This window comes from Crocuta crocuta, unplaced genomic scaffold (assembly GCF_008692635.1).
Source record: "Crocuta crocuta isolate KB4526 unplaced genomic scaffold, BGI_CrCroc_1.0 scaffold687, whole genome shotgun sequence".
In the NCBI taxonomy this organism is placed as follows: Eukaryota; Metazoa; Chordata; class Mammalia; order Carnivora; family Hyaenidae; genus Crocuta; species Crocuta crocuta.
The window spans coordinates 676,364-686,582 of NW_027530182.1; the positions used below are offsets into that span (position 1 = coordinate 676,364).

The window sequence follows — 10,219 nt, forward strand, 5'->3', positions numbered from 1 at the left end:
GTTGTAAAAACCAGGCAGAACTCTGTATGGAGGAAAAATCGCTATAGAACAATTCATACAGAACACTATGCATGTAATTAAAAACTTACAGCTTTAATGTCACCCTTTCAGGGACTATTCAGCCAAAGGTCACTAACCTCTACCACAATTCCTTATTTTAATTTTTTCATACCACTTACAGCCACCTGATATTTTGCCTCTTCGTTTGATTGATTAATGAACTGACTGATTTTCAAGTTGCTTATCTCCCTCAACTAGCCTATAAGCTTTATGGGAGCAGAGATCTTGTCTGACTTATTTTCTTGCTATAGTTATAGTACCTAGAACTGTACCTTGCATATAGCTAGTGGAAACATAAATACCTGCTGAATAAAGGAACATATATAGAAAAATAATGTGGGGTGCCTGGATGGCTCAGTCAGTTGAGCTTTGGACTTTGGCCCAGGTCAAGGTCTCACCGTCTGTGGGTTCGAGCCCCGCATCAGGCTCTGTGCTGACAGCTCAGAGTCTAGAGCCTGCTTCGGATTCTGTGTCTCCCTCTCTCTCTCTGCCCCTCCCTAATTCGCACTCTGTCTCTCTCTCTTTCTCTGTCTCAAAAATAAACATTAAAAATTAAAAAAAGAAAACTAATGCTATTTATTATTTATGGATGTATATGTACCTTTGCAAAAATATAACAGGATATTAGAAGTAGAAATAGGAATCTTGGGGGGTGGTTCTTGAGGAGTCAGGGGTTTGAGGGATAAGCCTCAGCATGGTGGTTGGAGGGGGCTTTATTTATATGTGAAACGGTTTACTTCTTTAACAAAAATAAACAAGCACAAGATGACAAGATGTTAAATATTCTGATGGTGAGCATTTGAGTGTTTGCTATAATATTCTTTCTACTTTTCTGTGTTTAAATTTCTCAAAACAAAACAAAAAAAAAAAGAGAAAGAGACCAAGAGAACATCTGAATGGAGAAGAGTGAACTAAGCCCTTATAGTTTTACAGGAACTAAAGCCGTCTGATGTGCTGCTACCTACACTTGATCATCACAATAACTTTGAAGTGATTATTATCACCTTCATATTCTCTGGCCAGAAAATGAGACCAAGATTGAGGAAGGAGTCACCATGACCACCTCTCAAGTTAAGACACTGCTTGGCTGAGAACCTGATCTAGGGACGATTTCTTGCTCAAGCAGTAACATCAACGTCCTTCAAATATGAGAGCCGGGCAAGAGGTAAAAGAAATTAGCTTTGAGGCCTATAGGCAAGAGACCTCAGAGATCAATCTAAACTACTGGGCAATGAATGAGTAAATATTTTAATACAAATAGAAAATATGCTCCCAATGACCTTAGGCTACTTTAAAATTTAAACATTTTTTAAATGTTTATTTATTTTTGAGACAGAGAGAGACAGAGACAGAGTGCATGTGGGGGGAGGGCCGGGGGAGACACAGAATCCGAAGCAGGCTCCAGGCTCCCAGCTGTCAGCACAGAGCCCAACGTGGAGCTCAAACTCAAGAACCGCAAGATCATGACCTGAGTTGAAGTTGGTCACTTAACTGACTGAGCCACCCAGGTACCCCTAGTTGCTTCAACTTTTTAAGTCTTATTTTTCTTACCTGTAAAATAAGGTATTTACCCGCCTCATAAGATTTTTGTGAGGATTGTATAATACATGTATTTGTGCATTACATAAATTGCATAAAGTTTATGCAAGAGACCCAGCATAGTGTCTGGCACTTAATAGATGTTCAATATTTGTGTGTTTCCTTTGGGTTGCCTATGTTCCCATGCGTTATGTTGAACCATTGAGAACTGCTTTTTTTTTTTTTTTTTTTTTTTTNTTTTTTAGGAACAATGGATGAATGGGGGAAATTTCATGAGATTTGCAGTATGACTATGAATGTAAGCTTGGATACCGCTATTCACTGTCTCATCTTGAATTCACGTGAGGGAAGAGCAGCAGAGAGTCTGAATAAGACTGATGATTGTTTGGGGCCTGGGCTTGAGAGTCTATTTGCAAGGATAAATAAAAGGGATTTGCAAGCATGTAAGGAGGAGAAGGACAGTCCAATTGGCAGAGATGGGTTTACATAATCAGGGTTAGGCAATTGCAAACCAGACAGCTGCTCTATAGCTTTTGGCACCAAAATACATTGACCAGCTGGGATATCATTAATGCTTAACAGTTTTATCCTTATGACCATATCTTGGCCAATTAGGTTGTCTTTGACCACCGAAGGGTGTAATATATTCTGATGTAAATGCCACACGTGTATCCGTATACCACATATTCTATTATTTGGATGTAGAATATACACTAAATATAAATGTATCCACAGCCAGGTTAGATGGTGTGATTAAAGAGAAATAGAATTCAAATATACATTGATTTCTTTAAAAAATCAATATTCTAGGAAACACTTTTTCTGGTGTATACTGAAGTAATAGGATTCAAATAATTAAAATAATTTTAAGCAGAGTTTTTAAAAGAATGATTATAGAAAAAGAAATATGGCTAGGAAATCCCAGGTCTGTACACTGTATGCATACAAATAAATACAGAAGGAGAAATAGATCACTAAAGACAGTGATTTTCTATAAACAGAAAACTTCTGGAAGTGTCAGAAGGAACACTTGATCCATTGTTAGCCCCTGAGGCCATTTCAGAAGTGCTCCTACACAGGTAATCTCCAGAAGCTTCTTAAATTATGGGACGGAACAAAACCATTAAGAACATTTAATTAAGACAATTGAATGCCATGAAATTTCCCAGAATGCTTCACACACTACTGTTTAATATTTCAAAGTATTCAGAATATTTTCAGAAATTGCAAGTGTGGCATTTACAGAATAAAATTATAATATGAAGATTTTATACAGCAGCAAAAAATAAACGGTCATCCAAACACAGTACATTAACTTACTACCCAATCCTAAATGCATATGGATAAAGGGTTTCACCAGTAAATTCTTTCCATTTTTATTCCTTTGCCATTTATTTAATTTCCTGTCTACTGGAATTCCTTGGTTACTTTCATTAGCATCTCTGGATTTACCTTTAAGCCTGGTACTGGTTGTATATTTTTTTATTTCCCGGTAATTTAGGTAAACCACTAAAAGTTAGATCACTCTTCCTTCTTCAAAGCCAGAGACCTGACCTTAAGACCTTTATATGGGGAGTATCAAAAATAAAGAGGCAGCAAAGCAAACCACTCCTTAAATCTATGGAACTAAAATAAGCGTTTGATAGAAGACAAATAAAACACTGAGATGCAAAGTGCACCTACATGTATGAAGAATCCTTCCTACAAACACTATATACATGTTTTCGGTGGTGCTTTGACAAGCTATTAAAGAAGCCAACTTTTACTATCTACCTTCTTTCTTTTCCTACTTCGGATGGAGGGCTTTTACCAGAACTGGAAGACACTAGATCATGGAATATTAGTAGAGGAAAAGATTTTAGCAATCATCTGGTTCAGTCTGTCATATAGAGATGAAGCCCTTGAGGTGGAGGAAGTTTCTACAACTCCTTAATATCCTCCTGCCAGCATGGCAGAACCAAGACTGGAACCCAAATATACACCAATAACTAGATGAATACCATTTCCTCTAGATTGTTCTATCCCTCTAGTTTTTAAACTGCCTTTCCCTTATAATAGTATGCACTGACTAGCCAGTTCCAAACTGAATAACAAGCACCTTTACTACTATGGTTTTGATTTCCAAAGGTCCTAGTGGGATCTCTTTTTAAGTGGAAAATCCTGGGATGAAGGGATCCTGCGCATGAGATTCTGCCTGGGAGCCTGCCTGGAGTAGGTGTCCATGCTCATGCTCAGTCTTCATCTTGCACTGGCACTCCTCCACCAGCATCACCACCTTGACCACAGGGGAAAGGCCAGTGCAGTTCAGCTGCAAGTGCATCGTGGTGAACTTGGCAGGCAAGCAGTGGGAACAGAATGTGTGGGGGTGCTGCGCAGCTCCAGGAAAACGAACAGACCCACATTTCCCAAAGCAAAGGTTGTTCTGTACAACTACTTTCTCACAGTCTTCGTGGGTGATCGCCTAAAAGGCAAACACATCTCCATTAAAGTATCATGAGTCATCTCATTAACATCCGTGATCCAGAAGCTATAAACTATATGTCTGAAGATAATTCAGACTAGAATTTCAAACACTTTCCAATTTTGGATATTTTACAACATCCAAGTGATGGTTAATCTATAACAGCAGGGGCACCTGGCTGGCTCAGTCGGTTAAGTGTCTGACTTCGGCTCAGGCCATGATCTCACGGTTTGTGAGTTCGAGCCCCATATAGGACTCTCTGCTGTCAGTGCAGAGCCTGCTTCAGATCCTCTGTTTCCCTTTCTCTGTCCTTCCCCCACTCTCAATCTCTCTCTCTCAAAAATAAACATTCAAAAATCTATAAAAGTATAAAGCCACCTCAACTAAATTTCTTTTATTGAGTATATTGATAAATTAGCCTTTAGGAAATCCCTAAGTTGAAAAAGAAAATGCTTTGCATCTTAAATGTCAAACTTTAAGAAATTTTGTCTAATTGGATGTTACCAGGTAAAAAAACTCTAATGGCTAACTTCCTATACAAGCAATGCTCCATATCTTTCTACACTTTGCCGTGCACTATACCCAACAGATTCTCCATAAGTGTTCGGTTGTTCATAGAACAGGTCAGAACATCATGAATTCTATTCTATTTTTCAGTGTCTCCAGTACATTCAAATCAGTGAAGTTACATGTGGCCAAGCGATGGCATCTATGAAAACAGATCATCCTGAGTTATATCACCTTTGCCTCCTCTAACCCCATTCACCTGGCTTGATGTGCCCTTTAAGATATATGAGTCAAACACCTTAATTTTAATTTAATTAACACTGGAATGTAAAATAAGAGTTTCAAAGGAAATTTGGCTGCACGATTCTTAGGAGCAATTTTGTAATTGCCCATGGCCAACAAAGCCATCATTATTATTTGATAATGCATTTACTGTGACATATCCTTGCCTTTTCAGGCAGAATACTTAACTGCCTTACACAGTCAATTACCTTATAATTCTGCCTGCTTAATTGGGTAGCGTTATTGGACTGTAAATTTTTACTCTACCCTGCATGCTTTTGGTTCAGTATTTCGTGTTTAAGGACTTGATGCAGTTTCTCAGTTTAAATTAACATTTGGAGTGTGGGGCTTGCCAGGACCGACTGGAGGAAGTGGATAGTAGACCGCCCCTTTGTCTTGATAGGGAAGAATCAATCATAATAACCACAAATCAGCCAACACAACATGAAGCAGGAGGTGTTGTTTCAGGAGCGAATGTGATTTCACACCGATACCGGTTTTTTGAAAGCTAATGAGAAAAATAAATTAAATCATCTTTTGCAGCGGCCGATGTTAAAAACTCTGCGGCCCCTTCTGCCTGACTGCCTATGAAGTAGCTTGGTGTGAAATACAGGGATTAAGACTGAGATAGTAAGAATGAGAGTGTTTGGGGAGGAGTCCACTGTTTCCTCCCTTATCTATGGGTGGAGTTGACCTGCTCATCTACATCCCAATAGAGTGTTAGAGAAACAGCTGGAAAGAAGCTCTGGTTATTTCTCTAAGTTCCCAGTTTTCCTAACGGTGGGTCCCCTTCTTACTTATCTCTCTGGATTGACTCCCTTCAACATAAAAATAAGGAAAAGCCCATGAACCAAAGGTCTGCGCCATCAATATGAATGGTTACTAATATTGGCAATAGCATCATACCATTCTTACAGCATTTCCGGAATACCAAGAAACTGTGGAAAGCTGGAAGGAAATTTGGGGAGCGTGACCATACCCTGCCAGTCCCTGTGATGAACGCCCAAGGGCCAAATCTGGGGGTTAGGCGAGACTCTGGCCGCGTTCCCTCCTACTTTCCACCTGTGCCAGTTGTCCGCCCCTTTCTTGCAAGCTCCGACCCCCTCTCCCTCCGGAACAGATACCTGGCTGAAGGGCACTGTCCTACAGGTCTCCTGATGTACTTCGTGGCTTTTGATGGGCAGGATGATTCCCTGGGAAGCTGGACCCATTCTGAACACAAAGTGGTGCCAGAACCTCTTGGCTTCTTCCCGTAGGGGAGATTTCTCCATCTGCATCCCATCTTTCGGCTGGGCGAGAGCCCGGGTCCCAGGCGGGAAGTGCTCACTGACCGAGTCCCGGGGTGGGCGCACTTGTTGCTCAGGCTTCTTCCAGAACCTTCCAAACCTGGACAGCATCTTCTCTCTCTGCCTCTGGCCTTCCCCTGCACCTATCAGGTGTGGCACTGCAACAAAAAGATCCGGCTTCTCCTCAGCCTCCTCGTGGTGGCCCATGGGGAGTTCTCTGTGACTCCTTTCTGGGAGCCTGGGGGAAACAGGAGTCTGACTCTGGTGGCCTTCCCGGTGCTGCTGCGCAGCCTTCCCTAGAGGCAGGAGCACCAGCAGCCGAAGGAAGAGGAGACACATGCTGTGAGGGCCCAAGCTTCTTTCAGATTCGCAGATGGTGAGGTCTAAGGGAAAGGTTCACTCTCTGCAGGAACAAACAAGGAGATCCTATATATAGATACCTGCCTTGTGGGATGGAAAGGCAGGTGGTCAGTAGCCAGCAGAGTAAACACATTTATTGTTTGCTTGAATTATGTAGTGCTAATGGTGTCCTGCCTTCTCTTTAGTTGTGTGTGTTTTAGAAGGCCCCAGTGAAAGCCTGGGACCCAGGGGGTAATTAGCTGGCACTTTATCGTCTGAGATTTACAGAGCAGTTATCCCTGAAAACAACACATTCTTTTCCCCGGATTTCCCATCACTGTTATTAGAAGAAGGACCAGAGTCAACGGACATCTGTGGTGCATCTGCTTTGCACTGGGATAGAAAAGACAAGGCATGGTTTTATGAAAGAAGTGTATCCAATAACAATTAAAGGCATGCATTTAGTGAAAGCCCAAGCCTCTAGGCTTCACACACACACACACACACACACACACACACACACACACACAGGCAGCCAAAGAAGTATATCAAAATTATAAGGAAGGAAAAGGAAGAAAGAAAGATGTTAACTTTGTTGAGCAGAGGACTCTCTTACTTAGATGTGGTAGAGGTTGTTGGTTTTTACATAATAACCGAATAAAGGGGATACATGCTCCTTTTCCACACAAGGAAACTCACAGTTCCCAAATTAATCCCCTCACTTTCAGAATCAGATACCGGACGCTAAGTTTCACAATGGGTCAGCCATCAGATAAACTCTTTCAATTGTTCACAAACTTCTCAACCGGGTCCTCAGTAATAGACTGACTGCTTCTCAGTCTTCAGTGAAGGTGGGGAAGTATCTCCCTCAAGCCACTCTATTGATTTTTTTTCTTTCGCTAAACAAAGAGCCAGACTTGAGAACGTGGATTCTAAGAACCAGGTTTGATAGCTCTGGCCCTGAAGCTGGCAGGTCAATTCTTTATCTTACAGAATCCACATCATCTTCCTTATGCTACAGTAATTGATGACCAGGTAAAATAAAGATGGAGGCAAACATTCATCTTCAGGAATCAAAAGAGATTTGTTAGTTGATTATCATTAGAAAATCACACAAGGGTATGAGAAATAAACAGATCCACACACTGAAACCCATAAATTGAATTCAATTGACCGTGTACTCCATTTGAACAGTATTTCCATTGGCAATTAATCCCATACTTGCATATATTTCTTCCCTTTTAACTTAATTACCATATTCCTTGCTTTTAGTAACACACATAATCCAGAAACATTGTCCCCATTTCCGTATTGATTAAGCTTTCTAAGAATTGCCCCATTAGAATCTTTGTCCAGACATTTGTGTTCCTTTAATAGTCGTGCCTGATTTCTGTGACATAAAGCCCGATGTAAATTCCTTTATTTACAATAATGAACAATTTTTAAATGGACCATCATTTTCCCAAATTCTCTCAGAAGAGATATCTTTTGCCCATACCAAACATCCACAGGACCTGGGCTACTATTAATTAAGGTACAATTAATTGATCCATACTAAATGAACATTAGTATTTGCCATTTCTTTTAAAGTAATTTTAAAAGTTGCCTGCCATTTGAATTTCTTGATTCCCCTCTGCTATCTAATGAAATAGACTTTCCAGAGCTGGCTACTCTGCCCCAATTATAAATACAGTCTTGAAGCCAGCTATGTTTCTGGATTTCTTTTAAACTTTACTTTTTGGCACCTGAAATTCCAATGCCATCAATCACAGTGGCTGTCATTTCCCCAAACAGAAGTCTGACCCAGAGATCCCACTCAGGGTCTCAGATTGCCCAGCTCTGCAGATAGGATACAATTCAAATAATTACAATTGCATTCAAATTTGTGGAAGATTCACTTTGTGGGTTATACATCGTGTTAGATATAAGCAGAAGACAGAAAGCGGTAAGAACTTGGTTCCTGCCCTCAAGCAGGTAGCGTAGCCTAGTGGTACTGTACATTCTATAATCTAATTATATGAGCTGTAGTGATGTCAGTTATCCATTTTTAACCTTCCTGTAGTCCTAACAGCTTCTTCTTCGGATCCTAATTTTGGTATTTGGTCATTTAAAAAATTGGTCATTTAAAAAATTCTCATACAGACTTTGCTTTTGCTGTTCTGTCATTTCTGTTGAGAAGATGTGCACATATCTTGAAGGATAAAGCAAGCAAAGTAAAGCCTCCTGCGGTGAGAACATAGGTCTGTCTTCAACTCCTGTCTTTTACAGCTAAGGGCAGATGACATTGACCTTTGACCTCTGTGTTCTCTCGTCAATTCTAAAACTATGTATGTGATACATCATAGTTTACTCTTAAGACCGTAAACATTTTGTAGCTTTGAACAAAAATATGCTGCCTCTGTGGGTCTTCGGTGAGACAAGCATCTGGTTACCTCCCAGTTTGGATGAAGCCAAATGGAGGTAGGTCCGGAGGAGGCCTCCAGGCTCAGCAGGACACAGTCGTGTGGAGAGAGCACCAGAGATTGTTGGTGTACTTAGTACCAAATGCCACAGTGAGAGGCAGGCCTGAGTTGACATGGGCCCCCGCCTGCCACGTCCAGTTCCTGGGACAACATCAGGCCCGCATGAGAGCCAGAGGGGCTAATCTCATCGTTCATCCATTGTAATTCACAACTCACGCTCAGCATCATCTGAACTCTGCTTTCAACTTAACATGGTTTTCCTGGGCACTACAGGGCCTACAGAAAGGTGGAGATCCCAACGTGCCTGAGAGGACACAGCAGTCACGTATTTCTGTCCCTCTTACAGGCTTTTCAGAAGCTATAAAGTGGTCTAGTGCCCTCTGAGGGGAAACAAAGAAGCTAAATTCTTTCCTGAAAACCCCAGACCGACAACAAAAGGTGAGAGGTAGTGCTGGGTCGTAGATGGGCATTGGAGGTAAGCTGGGAAGTAGAAAAGAGAATTTGGGTGGATGGATTAGTGAAAGAAATCTGCGTAGGGTGTGTGCCACTGTTTCCTAGCTACCCTTCTTTCCAAAATATGGAAAAGCAATAGGGTTGTAGGGGGTAGGTTATTTTCAAAGAACCCAAATTAAGGCAGAATCTTCCTCTTTTTTTCCCAAAGAACAGAGAATAGGACAAATTAGGATAAGTGGTTTCGGCTTCAACCTTATCTTGATTTGGTTCAGTAAATCAGTCAAAGCCTAGAACTCCCCCTCTGTACTCCTCTCCCTGCCACTTTCTGTGGAAAGAAGACTTTGGGAAGAACTTCATTCCCCAAAGATGCTCTGCTCATTGGACTCACTGATGCATTCATTCATACAGCATATTTTTGAGTGCCAGTCTGCATAAGGTCTTGGGGATAAAATGGTAAGGGTGTCCTTGCCCAGGCCCACTGGAATTTGCAACCTATAGGAAGACACTAGCTTATTCAAGATAAGTTACACAAGGAAAAGGTTGGCAGGCACCACTCCTGTACTAATCAAGGACTTTCAAGTGGATCCAAACTCCAAAGGCAGAGTGAACTGGCACACTGTGTTTATGTTAATTTTATTCAATAGATAGGTGTTGAGTGCAAGGATGTGCAATAAATGTGCCCTCATTCTCTCTCTTTTAATTTTGATGACGTACTGAATATTTGTAGTCACAAAACTTAAATAATACAAAACATTGTACTGTTAAAGAGAGATCTTCCCGTGCCTTCCCAGGCTTCCTGTCCTGCCACAGAGGCAATCACTGTTATCAAC

The 10,219-nt window shown here is 41.1% G+C and overlaps 1 protein-coding gene across 1 annotated transcript; it reads right to left on the bottom strand.

Annotated features, from left to right (window-relative positions):
* Nucleotides 1–2,747: 2,747 nt before the first annotated feature.
* Nucleotides 2,748–6,501, bottom strand: CER1 (cerberus 1, DAN family BMP antagonist). Its single transcript, XM_077765025.1, has 2 exons — nt 5,974–6,501; nt 2,748–4,060 (listed from the first exon to the last, which is right to left on the bottom strand). The coding sequence occupies exons 1-2, from the start codon at nt 6,472–6,474 to the stop codon at nt 3,746–3,748; spliced, it is 816 nt and encodes a 271-aa protein (XP_077621151.1). The 5' UTR covers nt 6,475–6,501; the 3' UTR covers nt 2,748–3,745.
* Between the last annotated feature and the right edge of the window lie 3,718 nt (nt 6,502–10,219).

Excerpts from the sequence above, each read along its gene's own strand:
- CER1 (XM_077765025.1), bottom strand. The coding sequence starts at position 6,474 with ATGTGTCTCCTCTTCCTTCGGCTGCTGGTGCTCCTGCCTCTAGGGAAG. Across the intron at positions 4,061-5,973 it reads GGACAGTGCCCTTCAGCCAG|GCGATCACCCACGAAGACTG; the intron begins GTATCTGTTCCG and ends TTTGCCTTTTAG.